The sequence below is a fragment of the Epinephelus moara genome, chromosome 21 (assembly GCF_006386435.1).
Source record: "Epinephelus moara isolate mb chromosome 21, YSFRI_EMoa_1.0, whole genome shotgun sequence".
NCBI lineage: Eukaryota > Metazoa > Chordata > Actinopteri > Perciformes > Serranidae > Epinephelus > Epinephelus moara.
In genome coordinates, this window is record NC_065526.1 from 5412082 (window position 1) to 5433296 (window position 21215).

The window sequence follows — 21215 nt, forward strand, 5'->3', positions numbered from 1 at the left end:
AATGAGTTCACTGTACTCCAATGGCCTCCACAGTCACCAGATCTCAGTCCAATAGAGCACCTTTGGGATGTGCTGGAACGGGAGATTCTCATCATGGATGTGCAGCCGACAAATCTGCAGCAACTGTGTGATGTCATCATGTCAATATGGACCAAAATCTGTGAGGAATGTTTCTAGCACCTTGTTGAATCTATGACACCAAGAATTAAGGAAGTTCTGAAGGCAGAAGGGGTTCAACGTGGTACTAGCAAGATGTACCTAATAAAGTGGCCGGTGTGTATTGTCATCTAAATGACACAAAGTTGAAGATATTCTAAAAACCTTAAAGCCCATGCACACCAAACTGACTGAAATAGCTGGTGCCGACGCAACAAATCAACAGGATACCTCGACTGAAGAATTCTTGAACATGGATCCGACTTGTGGTGGTTTGGTGTCTGCATTATATGACACTATTCAAAGGGTTGCCTCCCATCATTTAATCACTCAGCAGGACAGTGGCAGGGTGTAGATAATAGCGGGCAGGCCACAATCTCATTGGCACACTCATTATCAATATGTTTTAGACACTGGCTTACTCACTTAGTCCCCAAACTGACCCCATTACAGACATCCACCCTAACCCTTAAAATGTGTTGCTTGGTGTTGTCCACTGATGAGATCTGTAACTACTCATTAGGTGGAGGATATAGCATTCTTCCCTGTACTTGCTAGATGTCCGATTCTCCTAAGCTGGGGGCAGGTCAGACCACCATCTCACAGATGTTGGGTGGAGGAGGTAATGTCCCCTCTCAAGCTCAAACATCTTAATACACTGTCTGAGGCTCCACCCAGAAGTACTATATGGTTTGGCAACAATCTCCCCCCCTTTACTAGTTTATTTATTCATGTATGCACTTGAGTGCACCTTCTGCGCCTGCGTGAGAGGAAATAACCTGTCCATTCCAGCAGGTGGCAGTAGCCTGTTTCATCATTAAAAAAGGGAAACTGGAAGACCAACAGGACTGATTCAAGATGCTAGTTAGCCAGTTAGCACATTATGAACACAAACCAAAGTTGAAAGAACAAATGATATTTACTCTGTGCCAGCAAACAATAACACAAACAATTACAAAATGTTTCTGCTAAAGAGCTTCATGGCTTAAAATAACAATCTTGAATAATATCTTGAATAATATGACAAGTTTTGACTTTAGCTGTTTGTTTACTTTCCTCACTTTGTTTCTCTTCATGTGCACTGACCTGACCTGCCAATCAAAGTTGTCTCACTCATGGATGGGCTCCACAATCTCCGACATCGATTTAAGGGTGTTTTCACACCTGCAGTTTGGTTCATTTGATCCGCACCAGAGGGACAAAATCATAAATTCCTGTTCACACTGACCTCTTGCAAATGAACCGAGAGGAGTAAACATAAAGTCCTACTGACTGACATGTAACTCGTTGGTTGGACAGTTTCGGTGTTTGTCATCCTGAGGAAATTTAATTCCAGTGACTGACAGAAGTTTATGCTGCAGCACTTAAATGCTTCCGAAGTGTTCATATCTATATTCTTTGGTTTCACAAAGACCTCACAGAGAAATAACTGATTATAAGCATCATTAGTTGGCTGTTATTAGACTGCAAATCAATGGCATGTTATACTTAATGACCTACACAGAGACGGGATGAAAAGAGCTCTTGTAGAGTAGATTCGTGGCTCATGTGTTACCATGGTTACATGTAGGTATAAGCAAAAATAGGTTAAAGGATATACGTGGCCTTCATCAGGATCAATTATGAGATCACGGACAGATTTCACTATCAGCAGATGGATTTATTTTGGGTTAAGCTGTCGAAATCATGCCACAATCACATATCTGCGATCACAACATCATTTGGTTGGTTCTTTTTCTTTTCACACCACAAACTAACCGCACTAGAGTTTGTTTGGAAGCGGACCGAGATCTACGTTTTTTAGTGGTCGCAGCTCAGTTGCTTTCACACCAGCCCAAACGAACCGTACGGACCGCTACCTGAGCTCCTTTTACCCCAACTGAACAGGTTAGGTGTGAAAGCACCTCAACATGCTGAAATCATTAGTAAGAAGCTGACAAGGGCTGATTAATGCCAAGAGTGTGGGAAACACAGAAAAACTAGGGCGACTGACGCTCACCAATGGCCGACCAAGCTTGGTGTGTCAGGGCCCAAAAAGATTCTGGACTTTTAAGAACACATTCAAGGCCAGGATGCAGGATTCAAGCTACGACTGTGCGATATAATGACTATGTACGATATATCGACATATTTTCAAGCAAGATATAAATTCAGACAACACCGTTTATATCAATATAGGGTCGCAACGACAACACAGACGTTTCATATACAATACGTACAGGCCTATAACGCAGACAAAGTGTCTCTCGCTCCTTCCCTCCTTCGTCCTCTCTGTTGATACTATGTGTACAAATTAGATTAATAGCCTACATAATTTAAAAGATTTAAATCATTTTCCAGCTCTAGATTCATTTGAAAGGCCTGAAAAACCTTTTAACTCCCCCCACAAAGATTGTTAATTGTTATAAACTACAGTGGATTTCGGCCTCCTTGATACTTTTATACTCATGTCATAGTTTTGTGTCCTGTGCTGCAAACCTTTAAACCTCTGTAGCTTCAGTGCTGTGTGCAAAAAAGTTTCTTTGCATTTTATTTTGATCACAGTCTGTTTTTATAAAGTGCTTGTGACATCTCAAATGTGGCTTTGACTTGCAACTGAACATGTAGCTCATTTCAGAGAAAATATAGATATATATATCGTGTGTATCGCCAGTCAGCCAGTCATGGAGGCTCTTGAAGAAGCACTCAGTTTTGCACTTCACAGTCGGACAAGTCCGTGTGAAACCTCAGGTACTGTGGGCCTACGACAAACACGATTCAAGTGTGTTCGAGTTTGGTACACACAGGAAGCAACATCATACGCACATGACAGCAGACGGGGACGGCGGTGCGTGAATGGATTTACCCCTCCCACTTGTGGTAGTTTTACTGATATTTCTTATCCTGTGCGAATTGGCCATTAATATTACTGACGTCCTGTGGTAAAGTGACATTACCCCACGTGCCCATGTAAAACTAATCCTGTCTGAATAGTGCTTTAATCTCTGTATCTTTGATGTAGTCACTGACCTTCATTCAGGTGAGTAAAATTATAGTCAGAATATTCAAGTTGCTGCTGAAACAAAGGCAGCATTTCACCCAGATACTAAGTTTAACTCGTGGTATACTCACAGTATTCAAAATGTGAAACTGTTGGCTCACACTCAACACCACCGCAGACATAATTTCCGTCATGAGGCCCCGTCTTCCTGTAATGTATATGCTGTGTGTGTAGACTGTGAGAGCGTCGGTGCAGATATATTAAGAAGCTTGACGGCCACATACATACTCTGACCTCGGCTAACCCTTCTGTAGACAACAAGTCTGTTTACATTTATCTAATGATGCAGACAGCTACAAAATATTTGGATTCATGGAAATAATATTAGGAGCAAGTGTGGCCAGATCCAGGATCCTGTTTTGTGTGAAGTATTATATGTTTTCACGAAGGCCTTAGCTTTGGGAACACTGAGGTCATGTCCTCACTATAATGACCTGAGGAGGAGGTCACGTTATACAATTACACAAGTTACACATAGTCTTATATCTGTGCCAGAGTTTCTAAAATCCTGGTCCTGGTTCCTTGTATCATGTACTAATTATGACGCTAAAAGCAGGCCATGCTAAGTAGAGATACTGATCTTGATTAGTCAGGCCCGATTGACACGACTAATGACCCTTGTATATGAGCAGCTGCTGTATTCAGTTGCTTAAAAACTTGAATGAACCCAGACTGAAGTCTGCAACCTTGTGTATTTTGTGGTCATGCAAGTCAGACTCAATACGTCTGTGTTATGCAATGAAACCACAGAGAGCGGAAGTCAACAATGTCTTCACCTTGGAGAGCAACCTGCCGGAGAATAACAGCTCACACTGCAAAACAAGGTCAGGTATTGTGCCACAAAAACATTCACGATAAAAGAAGTTGAAATAACAACACCCCACTATGACTCCTGATGGATTTTTTTATCTACTCTATCAGCCACTTTGGCAGCTAATGAACCAGAACGCTTTGTGCTCTAAAAACAATTTGGGCTGCAGAATGCAAAGAATTGACTCATAATATTCTGTATAAATGCTACTATACTATCCATGCTGTTAATGTAGGAAAATACAGGCAGACATTCGGGTCTCAGCAGGCTGAGCAAAAACCGTGAAAACAGGATAAATGCGGCTTGGTTTGAAAGTTAATTTACTTGAACTGACTGCATATCTTGCACGCAAAACCTTTCTTTTAAAAAAACAAGTAATATATAGGATTATCAAAAGACAGGGTGAAGCGAGGTCCCCTGAAACCTCGCCTGTCTGCTGGCAACTGTCCATTCCCACACTTCTAGAAAACCAGCTGCAGGCTAAATATAAACCTCTGCTTTAGGGGACCGTGTGAGGTTACAAGGTGGGTGAAACTTTCCAGGATCTTTACAGAGTTGTACTCGCTAGTGGTCACTAAAGGACACTATAACGAACAGGCCTGAAACAGTGAGGTCAGCCATGTCTTTCCACAACTACTTAGTCTGTATGGTTTTGGTCAGCTTTCATCTGCAGAAAGATAGATGGTATTTTGAGCTAATCTAAGCTAAGATACGCTACAATAAGATATAAAATATACAAGTATAGATAATAGGTATTATGTATATAGAACTAAAATCAACAGAAGCAAAAATATAAACTATACAAAAGCACTTAAAGACAAAAATAACAGTGGTGTGATGTGATTAACAGCAGCAGAGTCACTATGCAAATGTGTGTGTACATCAGATTAATGTATAGTTGCACTATAGTCAGTATATTACATAATAAATCCTATAAATCAGTCCAACAGGGAGAAATTAACTTCAAATGCCTGAAAGGAAACATCAGACTAGATTGTTTTGACAGAAAACTTTTAACATAAACTACACAAAATATATGTTTTTTCCTAAGCTAATTTCAAATTGACATTTGCTCTCTGTAATGGATGTATGCACTTCATCAAAAATACAGCCTAATACTACACACACACACACACACACACACATATATATATATATATATATATATATATATATGTACACCTGACTCTAACATACATCAGTGATAGTCAACTTACAGACGGGGTGCTGGGTGGCCCGCCGACCATTTTGTATTTCACAATGAAAATAAACTGATTCACAAAGGCAATTTTTTATCTACTCTGAATGTAATAAGGTGGCAGCGTGCATAAAAAGCATAAAGATAGGCTTCATACATCAAATCCTAGAAACACCCCTGCACACACCTGACCTGTACAGGCCTGAATTTGCCTAGTTTGTTCAATTTCTTTGATAAATATTATACATGTTTGTTTCTTATCTGACCCCTGGCCTCCTGTCATTGTGCAAAAGTGAGCTGACACAAGTTGAATATCCCTGACATACATTTAAAAAGTAGCCTGCAGCAGTGGTCCCCGACTATTGGGTTGCGGTCCAAAAGTGGGTTGTGGGTTCCATTGTGAACAGGCCGCAAGTGACTCGCAAACTTATTTTTAAGTACAGTAAATTTCTCACACAGGGCTCTAAAAGCTTGAAGTGAAAGAGCCTTTGATATTATAAAGATCAGGGTAGGATTATTGTAAAATAATAAAAGCTTTCATGGACAGACTGATTGATTCAAACAAGTAAAAGAGTAGGAGCTGCACTATTATCTGCAGTAAAAACTATTTGACTAATTAACCTAAAAAGATACTCCAAAAAAAGGGAAGAGACAAAAAGCGATGTGCTTTTTTTTTCTATACTAATTTCCACTCTGATAATTTTTGCTCTCTCCAATAGATGTACTTTTGTCTGTTGTGCAGTACAACACTTTATCAAAAAATAATAGGCCTATAGACAAGCTGCAGCTCACTCTAAAACATACATGAAAAGATAGACAAGTGCCTGATAGGTCAGACTTCAAACTATAGATCAATGTAAGTGAAATCAACTGAATAAACAGTGCAAGCAAAGCCAAAAATAAGTATGTGTTATGGGTTTTTATTGGGTTTTATATACAGATTTTCTATTTCTATTTTTGATATATATATTTTTTCTTAGTGTACATTGTCACCCTCCACTTTCTGTCTGTGCTTTGAGCTGCTGTGACGTGAATTTCCCCAGTGTGGGATCAATAAAGTTTATCTTATCTTTTTTCTATACTAATGTCCACTCTGATGACATCACTCTCTGTGATAGATGTGCTTTTGTCTGTAGTGCAGAACAACATTAATCAAAAATTTAAAAAATAATAATAACAGGCCTATAGCCAAGCTACACTAAAACATAGATGAAAAAGTAGAGCACATGTAAAAATCCTCTGTAGTAAAAACTATTTGACTAAGATAGATAGATAGATAGATAGATAGATAGATAGATAGATAGATTGCTGTAAAAGGAAATTAACAAAATAAACGGTGTAAGTAAAGCCAGACTAAGTATATTTTATGTGTCTTTCAATACTATTTTCCACTCTGATAACATCACCCACTGTAATAGATGTGCTTTTGTCTGTATACTTCATAAAAAATGAAAACATAATAATAATAATAATAATAATAACAGGCCGATAGCCAAGCTACACTTCACTCTTAAACACAGATGAAAAAGTAGAGTATGTGTGCCTTTGATATTGTAAAATCCAAGGTATAATTATTGTGTAATAGTAGCTGCAATTTTCTCTGTAGTAAAACTATTTGATGACTAGCACTGAAACACACTCCTAAAAGTGCATTTATACAAAAAAGGTACAGACAGAATATACAAGATAGATAGATAGAAAAATTAACTAAATAAACAGTGCAAACAAAGCCAAAATATGTGTATTTTATGTCTTTCAATACTATTTTCCACTCTGATAACATCACTCTCTGTAATAGATGTGCTTTTGTTTGTATACTTTATAAAAAATGAAATGAAAATTATAAATAAAATAATAAGAAGAAGAACAGGCCTGTAAGCAGCTACACTTCACTCTACAACATACATGAAAAAGTAGAATACATGTGTGAAACCCAGGTTAAATTACTGTACTGTATAACTGTATAATAGTAGCTGCAATTTTCTCTGTAGTAAAAAATAATTGACTAATTACACAGATAGATAGATAGATAGATAGATGTGAGCAACAGTGCCTCCCTCTATCGACAGCAGCACTTTAAACCACGTGACCTGTGTTTACATCCTCTCCTCAGCTGTTTCTTTCTTCTTCACTTCGACACCACGGCTCGTCGTTACTACTTTACCTTTCCATCCCGACCAGCTGAGCACAGTTAGCACAGCTAGCCGGCAGTTAGCCTCTGACAGGAGGCTGCTAACGTCTCAGTGTCACTGACCGTCGCGTTGCACAGAGCATCCAGCAACAAGGACTGAGTTAATGCGACACGGCATTGTGAGTATCTTTATTTTCCTTTCAGCTAACTGCCGCCTGTGTGCGTGTGTGTGAGTGTGTGTGTAGCCGGTTTGCACGGTCGGCAGCAGTAATTGTGTCCGCTTTATTAAACGTGACAGATCCAGACTGGCTGTTTGTGTGTTAGCTAACAGGCAGGATAAAGATGTGAGCTTACCTAACCTGGCTTTGTCTCTGTTTTGATGATGGCGCACTCAGGCCCACACAAGCTAACGTTAGCCAGGTTCACTGGGAACTCACGCGGCGTTAACCCGACACTTGACGTCAACTTACACACTTAAACACAACAATATTTAACGTGTCAGTGTGAGCGACGTTTGCAATAATACACCCTTTGTTTTGCGTCTTGTCGTGTCGGTGTGTGTGCGGGTTGGAGGAGACTTTTCTGTCACAAACGTTTACCTCACCAGGCGGAGGAAGAAGCTCCGAGAAATCAACGTTATGTTTGTTTGTTTTGGTGTTGTTGTTGTTTTCCCGCAGCGGTTATTGCACACGCGCAGGGATGTGACAGCCTCTCTGTGTTTTCAACAAACCGGTTTAGCGAGTCGCTGCCGACAAAGATTGAGGTTAATCGCACTGCAGAGAGAGCTGGCCAGCAACTGCGTTTATGGTCGACAAGTGGGAACAAAAGCTGGATGCACACACACACACACACACACTCACACACTCACACTCTCACAGTGTGTTCAGTGTGTGTCAGCTCGTGTCACAGATGCTGTTCGTGTCTCACAGATGTGCACGGGCACGATTTTGAAGAAACAGCCGTGATTAATAACGCTTGACAACGTTTCATGAAAGCGCTGTTGTTGTTTTGCTCCATCGTCACACGCAGTGCGAAGAAAGTGTCCGGGCAGCTGATTGGCTGACGGGCTGCTGTCTGTGTGGCAACTGCAGCACGTGACCAGGTAGAGAGCTGATTGGCTTCATCAGGTGTCAGTTGTGGGGATATAGGAACATCTGTATGCATGTATAAGGAATGAGCAGGAATTAAAACAACATCTGTGTGCTGTAATAAGTACAACTATAATTAAGTTTACTCTGAAAGTGTCTGACTGAAAAGTGGGTTAAACAATATGAGAAACACCCTGGAAAATGATAAACTACTACAGATTATACTACTAAGAGGGTGAGGGGTGCAACTACTGATTACTGTATTCATTAATCTGTATGACAATTGTGAAAAATGCTCATCTCAGTTTGCAAAATCCAATAGAAATACTTAAATTTTGTCCTATCAGCAGACTAAAACCTAAATATAATGAATCACCTGTCACATAAGACAAAAACAGCAGGTCCTCACAACTGAAAAGCTGCCAATCCAGGTGTGCCGGGAGATTTTGTGATAACCACACATTATTATTATTATTGCAGTATTCACCTGGGTCATGAATGAATTTTTAAATGACTGTATCAGTATGTTGTGTGCACCCGTTTCCTTATAAAGAGGCAAGAGGGATGATAACAAGTAACCTCCTGAGACCTGAACTTTTGTAATGTGTCCTAGCTATTTGGGATCAGTAGGACCTGATAAGTGTGAATAAAAACCTCAACATTGCCAATGATAATTACGTCCCAGTGTCCTCCAACAAGTACTTCCTTGTTGCTAGAATTGGTCAAACTTGTTGCCATATCAAACTATAAACATTATTAATCATAAATTACAAGTTTCAATCATAAAATGTGATCAGGTTTTGAACCTTTGACTTGATAGAGATGGCTGCCATCTTGTTTTTACATTGATAGGTGTATTGTGCTCTTACTACCACTAGATGGCACAAAAATGTGTCGATGAACGAGGACAACAGGTGGAATTTAAGTAGAAGTATAAGGGTCAAGTAAACCCAAAATGTGTTGCCCTCATATGAGGACACAGGGTCGGTCTCAGGAGGTTAAAAGGAATAAGCAGTGAGTGGGACAAACGGATTGATTTATTACAAGCACCAGCGAAGACGACCTACCACCGAAAGAAAAGAGGAAAAAGTAGAAAGTATCATGAAAGCTACCTGTCTTATTTTTTTCTTATTTTTACTGTTTTACGTCATGATCAGAGTGGTGACACATGTTATAGAAGCTTGTGTGTGCAGATAGAAATTCAGGTGTGCCTTGAGATATTGGCTTGCCCTGTGGTGTGCACAAAAAGTTTGGAAACCACTGATCTACATGATGGCAAATCCTAATGACTGGGGCAATTATCAAATCATTTTCTCAAGTAATGTGGCCACAGTGGCATCCTCAGATGTCTTGCTTTGTCCTATCATCATTTCAAAACCCACGTTTTAAGTCTGATGTCATATGAAAAAGAAAAGCAGCATATATTTATATTTCAAAAGTAGAACCAATATATTTTTGGCATTTTGGTTTAAATAGGTATAAGCAGAAATTCATAATTTCTAGATTGAAGGAATTAAAAAAACGCTATGTGAAGAACTAGAGGTGTAATTTCATCTGGAGTATAGCATGACCTCACACACCCTCTCTCTGTGTTGATCTCCAGCCCCTTGTTTACAAGCTGGTCCGGCTGCACGTTCATGTACATTCATGTGAATCCCCCCCCCCTCGGAGCCCTTGGCCCTCCCTCTCTGTAAAAGGCTACAGCCAGTGAGCAATGGCAGCGCGTATTTTCGAAGCTAAATGGCGGAGAGCAGAACGAAACATTCACCTGAAGACGACCAGGATCCGACATTACCTTTAAAGAAACAAGATGGCGAAGAAGTTGTCGTTTCCAAGGTGGAGAGCACTGCGAGAGCTAAAGGGGCTACAATTTGACTCGGAGCTAGCTCTTCTTCTCCTGGACAGGTAGCCTAAGTAACAACATAAAGTCAAATAACGTTAGGCACATGTCGCTACGTCGATGTCGCTACTATGTTACAATAGTAGCATAGGTTAATGTCCGGAGCTTTAGTTATTAGCGGCTCAGTCCCAGCAATGGGTCAGGCGTTACGGTTGTGTTAGGTGAGTAGCCCGGCAGCCTAGCTAACATTTGCAATTAGCATTGTAAAATGTAGCCAGGCTAAAACATCGCTCTCACTCATGGAGAAGAGTAGGAACGTTTGCGTTAGCTCCCGGTGTTAGCACTAGCTGGGATCCGGCGATGGCTCTAGCCGAGGTGTGACTCATGACACACTTTGTTTTGGTCTACAGGCAGTGCACAACAGCAAACCTAGCGGTGAAACAATTTCGCTTTTTGCCCCTTTAATAAATATGGGAGGATTAATTCAATTTAATTCAATATAACTTAATTTATCCCGAAGAAAATTGTGCCAGAGAATGCTTCACATTCACAACCAGTAACATTACAACCAGACAACCAGTGGGTTCCCTGGGTCAGGGTCACTCACTGGGCCCAGTGTTAGAACAATATAGTATTAAATATCTGGCCAAACATACAAATATACAAGATAACAAGTGTTTTCAAGGAGCCAAAGCAAAACCAGCGTCTAATACAGTGACAATAAGACTAAGATAAGCACAAGAGTTACTAAAAATGAGCTAAAATGGTGGAAAGTAACTGACTGCGCTTGATAATTTGATACAACAATGTGCATGAATATTGTTGTCAGTGTCCTTCATTAATTGAAGTTAACAGAAATATTGGCAATCAATTTTCTTTCGATCTAATAATCAGTTACTCCCCTATAAGCCTCAGGTCTGGTTAAATGAAAGCCCCTGTGACACAAGAGATCCCATGACAGGGCTGCATTGAAGTCTCTTTGCAAATTTACCCAGAACCAAACAGCAGTGGCCTCATGCTGCCCCAGTGTGTAATTTTAGACACACACTGGTGTTCTGTGTTATGGGTGTGACGTATGACACAACCATGTCGGCCTCCAGTGTGACATAACATACACGTCACACAGTGCTTCAGTGGCATGAGCTGGCCATAACAATCATTTACTGTCTCTATTATGTGACTGCTGATCTCGTCCTCTGCCTGGAGGGTAAGTAGCTCCCCAATTTGCGTAAATTTTCATCTGCTGTTCTTCTTCTTTGAGTTAGCTGCCAACTGTTGCTTTCTAAATCTCTCGTGGTGAGTCGCACACATAAGACATTGTCCAAATGCACACTTGTCCCGTCCTATCAGCTATCCCTTTTACACAGATGTCAATTCGGCGGAAGAACTTCACAGTGAAATTAGTATGCAAAATTTTTGTTCAGGTGTCGACTCAAAGCAATGCACAAGAGTTAAGTTCATGGCCTCACTGTTATCATTCTCATCACACATCAGAAAAAAAAAAAACGATGAATAAATTGTGTGCAATGCAAGACACAAATGTTTGCAGGTTCATTTAGGTGCCACACATTTCAGGAAAGACACAACAATGTTTATGTTATGTCTTTCCCAAAGCTGTATGACCTTCTTTTCTGAATACACAGAGACAATAGGAATCAAAGTGACAGGGTTCAGATGAGAACAACAACTAAAGTTCTGGTAAATTTTGAAAATCTAAGATGTTTCACACCCACCCACTCATGCAGTCAGTTCGTGTTGTTCGCCTGGTACAACAAACGCCTCTAATCTCACATCCTGTGTTGTCTGTGGCTAATTAATACAGAGTCCAGTGGTCAAAGTCACATAAATAAAGACGGAAGCGAATACATTTTTCATTAGGTCTAATCGCACCATGACACTACCCTGCCCTTTTGAGGTACCTGGGGACTGAGTCAGAGCAGAAGCCATATTGTTACCTAAATGAAAGGATTTGTCCACTGCTGAGCATAAAAATCTTCAGAGGTTTTCATGGCAGTCTTTCTTATATTCCTGTCAGACGATGGTACGAAGGGAAGGGGTCATTATAGTGAGCGACTCATTAGACTCTGGGACATCTTGTGCAGTTGTGGAAATTAAAGTCTAGATCTGATATTACCACTAGCATTGCCCAAAACTTTATGTCGGGAGAGGAAGACACACCACTGTAAGAGCAAAAATGTTTTTTTCTCAAGTAGAAACTGGTCTTGATATAGTGCATTATCAAGACAATTCCTGTCACACAGGACTGGATGGACAACTGACTTGAACCAGTTAGTCCAGGGGTTGGTAACCTTTACAATCAAGAGACATTTATAAAAACTAATAGTCTGTCTGGAGGCGCAGAACAGTTTTGAGCCTAACAATGAAGGTAACACAGCCTATTTTAGCCTATTTCGTACATAACAGACCCCGATACACCAAAGTGACATCAAAGGACAAGTGGTGACAAAGGCTATTTGTTGTGTTACCTCCTGTTGCCTGTGTCTCTGCCAGAAAGTTGCACTTGAACACACCACAAAAACTACAACAAGATGGATTCAAGACACTAGTTAGCCAGTTAGCAGATTAACAACAAAACCTGGCGTTAAAAGAACAAATGATATTTATCGTGCACCATTCTTGGAACCCATCGGCTGTATTCGGCGTCTGACTTCCAGCAGACGGCGATACAGCCTCTGGGGGCAGACCCCCGATTTGTTGGCATTCCGGTTTGATTTGGGCGGAGGAGGTGAATTTCCGTTTCCGACTTCCGTTTATATATAAACAAATATGCTGAACCATTGTGATGGATTCAGATTTTGCAGTGACGCCAATTATGTTCCACCTCGTTAGTTCACCGCACGGACCGTTTAACCTGGCAACAACTGCAGCCAGCTCAAACGTGATTGGTCAATGTCACGCGTACTACAAACAGCCTACAACCGGAAATCAGGGCTCTTCCGCTCTTCTTCCGGAGGCAAGATCTCCGGGGTTTGCCTACAGACTCTACATTCACTGAATGTAGAGTCAGCCGCCGAGAGGGGCTAAAGAGCCACATGCAACTCCGGAGCCGCAGGTTGCCTACCAGTGATATCTATATAAAAAGGTACAATGGGGGACAGAGTTGTCTTGCATTAAAGGTGGCATCAGAGGCAGTAACAGTGCCGAAATGAGGTCTGTATAAACAGGACAGTCAGCATTACGGGATCATGGACGGCACGGGTGTGACAATTTAACAGCATATTATGTGTGCAACCCACAGCGGGAGATTTAGAAAGTAGCTGCTAGCAGTTAGCAGCTAACTCAAAGAAGAAGATGAATGGCGGCTGAAAATGTCCGCAAATTGGGAAAACAATGAGGTCCTGGAGCTCCTTACCCTTCGAGCAGAGGATGAGATCAGCCACCATATAACAGGGACCGTAAATGATTGCTATTGGTATGTGATGTCATTGTTATTATTTATAAAGCTCTGCCAATGTGTATGTTATATGTCACATTAGAGGCCAATGCTGTTGTGTTATGTTACACTCGTCACATGTATTTTGCTTCTGCAATTACAAATGCAAAGGCGGCACAAAATAGGGATTTCGTAGCGGCCCTATAGCACGACCTCTACGTAAAAATGGCAAGAGTAGATCAACGTGGCCCTTTAATAGAAGTGCAAATATGGTCTATGATCATGGGGGTCAAAAAAATTAAAGCATAATCGTGCTACAGTGACTCTGCTCTTTTGAATATGGAAATAGACATTATGTGTAAATGGTTTTCTGTGGTGGCGACACTAGAGGAAGGGTCAGTAGGTCATTGACATTCAAAGGATGTATCCTCTGAGGACCATGAACATATTCAGCAGTCCTCCCCATCGTACTCCACTGTTCAGATTTGTAGGTATATAATGAAAAATTGGACTTCAGTGTAACAGTGGTGCTGGGAAAAAGGTCATTGGGTAACCTAAATCATTATGATTTATCTTCTGCGTGCCATGGATACCCACAGCAGATTTAAGGGGAATTGGGTCATTAGTTTCTGAGGTATCGTGTCATGAAATAAAGTGTTGAACAAATGAAAGATTTTCACTGCTGGTAGAACTAGATGAGGACTCAGCATGGCTAAAAATTAATACAAATTTCATAAAGGGTCATATTTATCACAGGAATATTATTTTGAAATACAACACCATGTACAGGTGTTCTTCATCTCACTCGGTGTGCACGGGAACACAACACAGTTCCTCCTTTTGTAGTTTGCACAGAGGAATATCCTGATGTAATATATGACTCCAATAACAGCGAATGAGCACTTGTAGGAAATGTGCATTTGTAGAGCGTATTTGCACATATGTTGTATTAATAATACATGTGACACTGCAGAGAAAATTGTCACTTAATATAATCCATACAGCCTGATCTCATTAATTACATCTTCTAAAGTCATTTATTGAGTGTTTTATCCTTCAGTGTGAACTCAACATGCTCACTTTTTTGCTGCAGTGAATATGGGACAAAGCTTTCACTCACTGGCCTCAAGAAGTGTAATCTCACAGGCAGGATCTGCATATTCACAAGCAGTTAAGAACAAATGTGGAAACTGATCTTTTTTTTTTTTATGTCTATTGTAGCTTTAAGCACAAATTACAAATGCTGTAATCTGTCGTTACGACCTAACAAATGGAAAGGATCTGTGACTGTAGATTTTTTATGTGATTATTTTCTCAGACCAAGAGTCATATCCTTCTGGCGTTTTGCCACAGAGGTGTGGACGTCACTTCCTCTGCTGACAAAGCTGCAAAGGAGCTGATAAAATGTCTTTACACTTTTTGCTTGTAACCATGAGGATTATCAGTTCACCTCACACTGCCTGCTGAGCAGCAGTGTGTACATGCCGGTGTGCTGCCTCGACTGGCCCTTGGTTTTTAGTTACAGCACCAGGGTTGATCTTGTGTTGCCAGAGGATCTGTTACATGTTTCGTCATCCTGCGTGGCTCAGCGAGTGAGTCCTTAGCTGGGTCATAGCAGCAAGTTATGACCTGACATGGCGTCAGTGCACTTTCTATACACACCAGGGGCCAAACCAGGACATCCACTGTGTGTTTACCAGTGGGTTCCTGTTTATAAAGAGGGTTTGTTTATCTGTACAGGAATAGCTTCACTATAGCAACAAATGTTATTACCTAGCTGGTCCTTTTTTATTTGTCTTAAAAGGAGTGGGTGAATGATGACCCTCGTTTCTAGACTCTGGATTATCATTGGTAAGACTGTACAGCAGTGCCCAAAAGCAATTTGCTTGTAGAATACCTCGCCTGACCCATTTTCCTGAATTTTCTCTCAACTGCAGGCAACTCAAAGGACTATGCATTACAGAGAGGGTAGAGGGGGAAAAATGGGATAGAAAAAAATACACTGCCGTACAATCAGTGATGGTGAGCGAATCAATGATTCTTTTCGCCTGCAAGAAAGAGCCAATGGAAAATTACCTTACCAGGCCTCCCACTACAAAGTCACCTCTGAATTTAATCTTTATTGGCTGAGTCAGATGTGGAGATGCTGAGGAGGCAGAGAGGGAATTCAAGACTTGTCTCCCTCGGCTGAATCTCCAGCTATACCCTCTCACTGTGTTCCAGTGTGGGGTATTTTTGTCATCAAAGCATCTATAAAATGCTTAAAAACAAGCATGTGGTAGGACTTTCCTCTTTATTGCTGCGATGTGGCTCTTAATAGTACAGTGTTACAGTGTGGAGCCAGTAGCTCAGTGCTCGCAATGTAAGTGACTTTCACATCAGCAGAGATTAGTTTTAATTGACCCAGAGAAGTGAAGCAGTGAATTCTTGGCATTCAACTAATCAGTTTAACTAACAGCATTATGTACAGCATACAGCACAATACACTGTGCATGTAGGACATAACATGACAAATAGGGCCTTTTCACAACACATGTCATGTATATGCAGGAAAATCACAGATGTACCAAACTGCATTAATGATGGCTTAGTTCCATAAAGCCATGCTAGTGAGCCAGCATGTATTATACCAGGGATCTTGAACCTAAATTAAACGGAGCCATCTTTAAGGTTATTAATTAAACTTGGGCTATCAAAATGTCTGTTGGGAAAAGGACCTGTATACTCGGGCTGTGCACTGGGAAGAATCTGGCAATACAATACGCAATGTTGGGGAAACTACTTTTAAATCAGTAGCTTACCAAACTACAAGCTACTTCACAATGAAAAGTAATTAAACTACATTGTAGCTACTCTCAAAAAAGTATAGCTTGTTAAAGTAAAAGTATTTTCAAAAAGTTGCTCCACTGCACCCAAACTACATCACGGCAAATGATCACAATCTGATTCTGCGATCTCAGCGTGTTACACAGAGATACAACTGAGCTGACACTGAGTAAACGGTAGGTGTGTTTGATTTAGGGACTAGGGCAGCCAGTCCTCACAGTCCAAGGACATGTTTTAAGGAGAGGGTATGGAGCAATTTTTGGGGCAGATTCAGAAAATTTGCTTTACCTCTGGGGCAATCCATTCGATTGCAGACATCTTGGTTGCAAACCAGAAGTGATTTTAGTCAAATAGTAGGTTATTAAATGTCATTAAATTACAATTGTGGCCAATGAGCTGTCATTGCACCATATTGTATGGCAAGATACGTTATGAGAATACTATGAATATGTTGTTTTTAACTAACTACATAAAAAAACATGATTGACATGATACATCATGGTACAGGGGTTGCAATTCAATATGGTACTCTAAGCAAGGCCATATATTGCAATGTTTTTTAATCTAATTTTAGTTAAACTGTCATGGTATTCCTGGACCATATCTATTTTTTCATACCATAATACCTCACTGACATTTTAACGGTGTTTACGGTATATAGTGGAATTAGTGTGCAGCGCTATCCCAACCCCACCCCTCTAACCGGCAACTTTCCGCAAGCACTCTTAGCCTTTTTTGGTCTAATGAATACACAATAAAAACTCACAAAATGACAAGAAAGTTAATACTCTGACACCCATTTTCCTTGTTAAATGGATAAATACAACGGTTCACTGTCTGAGTTCAAGTTTCTCTCTTTCACTGAATTAAAGGGAAATTTCGTTTATTTCAACCTGTGTCCTACCGTCCTAAATTTGTTTCAAGTCACTAGTGACATAGAAATAATAGTTAGCATGTTAGCCGTTAGCCTAGATACAGCCGTAGGTCAGACCTGCATCAGACCTGTTAAAACGTAAGTGAACGGGCAACCTTCAAGTGCAAAGTTAGTCCACTAAACAAGCTTTTTTCCCACAAAGACCGCCTCATATCGTTAGGATAAANGGTCTTTGTGGGAAAAAAGCTTGTTTAGTGGACTAACTTTGCACTTGAAAGGATGCCCGTTCAATTACGTTTTAACAGGTCTGACGCTACGGCTGTATCTAGGCTAACGGCTAACATGCTAACTATTATTTCTATGTCACTAGTGACTTGAAACAAATTTAGGACGATAGGAGACAGGTTGAAATAAACCGAAATTTCCCTTTAAGACTACTTTAATCGTCTTGTTAAACATGTACAAAAACACAGTAGAACTCACCAAAACCATATTGGTTTGTCTTGTTAGTCATGTAGTTAGTTAGTCCAATGTCCCAACAATCACCAGTTCTGGTTTGATTGAAATGAACCCTTAAAGGGATAGTGTACCCAAAAATGAAAATTCAGCCATTATCTAATCACCCATATGCCGATAGAGGCTCAGGTGGAGTTTAGAGTCCTCACAACACTTGCGCAGATCCAAGGGGAGAGGAGGTAGCAACAAAACTCCACCTAATGGAGGCTGACGGCGCCCCAGATTCAAACGTCCAAAAACACATAATTGAAACCACAAAATATCTCCATACTGCTCGTCCGTAGTGATCCAAGTGTCCTGAAGCCCCGACATAAAAAGTTGTTTGGAAAAACGTCATTTGAACTCTGGTTTTAGCCTCATTGTAGCCTGTAGCTCTGACTGCCTCTCTGTGCACCACGCTCACTTCACCTGAGCCTCCCTCGGCATATGGATGAGTAGATAATGGCTGAATTTTCATTTTTGGGTGCACTATCCCTTTAATTCACCGTATTAGATGTGTGAATATGCTGTTTTCTCCTGAGATCTCTCTCTGCTGCTGCTAGCTGGGTGTTTACAGTCCTGTAATGTTATCCCCAACACTCACAGTCTCCATGTGTCTTAGCTCAGCTGCCTGTTCCACCAGTACAGACTGGCCTCTGGTGGTGTGTGATGTGCACTGCATACAATACATCCAATACAACATCTCTGCATGAGTTGAACAGACAGAGGAGCGTCTGTATTTTTGACGGTATTGAAAATCATACTGTTGGATGTGCAGGTATAACAGTGGGGTCTTAATTTGTATTCATCACAGTCCCTTTACCACACTAGTGACATGCTGTTATGTGTGAGTGGAAAAGTCAAATGGCTTAAGATAGATTACAACACTGTTATCTATCACAAAATGAACCACTGCCACGAATCTTTGCTTGTAAACTATTAAAAATCAGTAGTGTTTTTGAGAATCGATACAGTATCATAAAACATAATATTGAGATACTTAAGTGTATTGATATTTTCTTACACCCCTACTGTATACTTTGAATAAAAGTAAACAACTGGTACAAGGGAAGTGTTTGTTTGGGGGTTTATCTCTGTTTAGTGGAGGCATTGTGATATCTAAAATCTTGAGGCCACAAGTTACATTATCAAATCAAAATGCCTTAATGTTGTATTATTGGATTGTTTTCAAACATGACATTTTGGTGAATATAATGTTTGTAATATATTCAAATAGACCCGGCTATAATGTTTCATTAAGTCTTTTATGAAACTGTTTTCATTCGGAAGGGAATTAATTTGGAGAAACACTGCTGTGTAATTCTTCATTTTGTTTCTGTCACAGCTGTTAATTTTTTCATCAAAAGATAATCCCAGTTGTGTGAGAAAATGAATAAATCTTAACTTATATCAGAGAGTCTTCAATCTGCGCTTTACTTGCAGATTAAAACAGATGCTGTATTCCCCGAGCAGACATGTTGCCATAACGTGTTAATGTAATTTCTCTCAGGTCACTTGCTGCTTGGACATGACCGTAGTCTGAACTGACGCTTGAGGAGTCACTGCAGCAGCATCCTTCAGGTCAGCCATTCATCTCCATGCCACTGTGAGGAGGAATCACTCATCCTGAGCACGAGTTTGGCCCTTGTGTTTCTCTACTCTTCACCATGGGGGGAGCCGTGAGCGCTGGGGAGGACAATGACGACCTCATTGATAATCTGAAAGAGGCCCAGTATATTCGCACAGAAAAAGTTGAACAGGCTTTTCGGGCCATAGACCGCGGTGACTACTATCTGGACGGCTACCGGGACAGTGCCTACAAAGACTTGGCGTGGAAGCATGGCAACATACACCTGTCTGCCCCGTGTATATACTCCGAGGTGATGGAGGCCCTCAAACTGCAGCCTGGACTTTCTTTCCTCAATCTGGGCAGTGGGACTGGCTACCTGAGCACAATGGTTGGCCTTATCATTGGTAAGCATAGTGTACCCAGCTGTGTTTTTCATGTGTGAGAAGTGCTCAGATGTTCTTTAAAATCTAGGTTAAACAAATTTACAACCTAAGTACACCATGTGCCAACAAATCAGCATCAGAGACTACGTCTACATGCACAAGATATTTCAGTTTTTGCCTTTATTCCAGACAAAAAACCCAAACATTTTCCTACTAAGCTGTTTACATGGCAAATTAAAACAAATATTCCACTGTTATTCCTCTTTACATGCAGCTGTGTGTACTCTGATTAACGTGTCCTAACATGTTTAGCATTTTATGAAAAGGAAAAGTGGAAAGGCTGGAGCTGCCTCCACCGGTGGCGGACTTGTTTGACCTTGCTAACACAGCCTCCCTCTTTAATTCCTCCCACCGCCCTCTTGAAAAGGTCAGAGTTGCGATATTTGTGCATATCAAAAACCTGTTGATATCCAATCTTTCATAATGTTGGAACGACCAGAAATGCCTCTCTACCCCAGCCTTGCAAACTGTTGGCGAGTTGGTTTGTGTACAATGCATCCATGACAACGCACAGAGTTGGCCTGCAACAGGGTGTGTCCCAAACTGTGGTTAAAACCCCAACTGAGATGCATATTCAGAATGCGCTGTATCATTGTCCAAAGAATGCTCGTGAAACCCAAATGATATCGGCATATCCAACATGTCTTAACTGGAAAATACCACATTCAGAATATGGTGTTTGATGTTTACATGACCCGTATCAAGTTCAGGAATATTGTCATATTTGGAATATTAGTAGAACTAGTCCATACCCATTGGTAGCTTTGTCACCTTCTACCTATGCCAATCCTCAATGCCTATGTGCAGTTTCACATAGATTGACCACGTCAGTAGCTATGTTTCCATCCCAAAGTTATTCGAATCATTGGGAAATGCGCATTAAAAGAAATACAAATCCTGAGTGTTTCCATTAAATGTACTACGAACTCGCGCACGTTTTCCGCAGAACTGGAAACAAAACAAGTTGTTGTTGTTCTTCTTCTATGTTTTCTGGTGGTTGGCAACCAGCTTGTAAATACATTACCGCCTTCCCGACCCGGAGTGTGGATATCACCATTGAGAGAGGTGCGCTACGTCAGAATTAATTCGAACATAACTGTTTCCATTCCCCGTTTTGCGAATCAACATTTTTTCGAATCAACCAAAACCCGGCTAAAGCAAGCGTATTTTAGTTTGTGCGAATCAGGGGATTTTAATTCGAATTTTGGCATTTCTATCATAATTTGCCGATGTGATACTTCTAGATGCGCATCTAAACAGGTTGATGGAAACATGGCTAGTGAGTAGAAAAACGTGTGACAGACAGAATGACTGACTGACAGAATGACACACTGACAGTTTCCGTGATT

The 21215-nt window shown here is 40.7% G+C and overlaps 1 protein-coding gene across 1 annotated transcript in view; it reads left to right on the top strand.

Moving 5' to 3' along the window:
• Positions 1 to 7284: 7284 nt before the first annotated feature.
• Positions 7285 to 21215, top strand: part of pcmtd1 (protein-L-isoaspartate (D-aspartate) O-methyltransferase domain containing 1) — a 26647-nt gene continuing 12716 nt past the window's right edge. The window contains exons 1-2 of the mRNA XM_050032390.1: positions 7285 to 7515; positions 19364 to 19827. Of these exons, the coding sequence (XP_049888347.1) occupies positions 19521 to 19827 (307 nt within the window). The 5' untranslated portion in view covers positions 7285 to 7515; positions 19364 to 19520. The remainder of the gene's footprint in view (positions 7516 to 19363; positions 19828 to 21215) is intronic.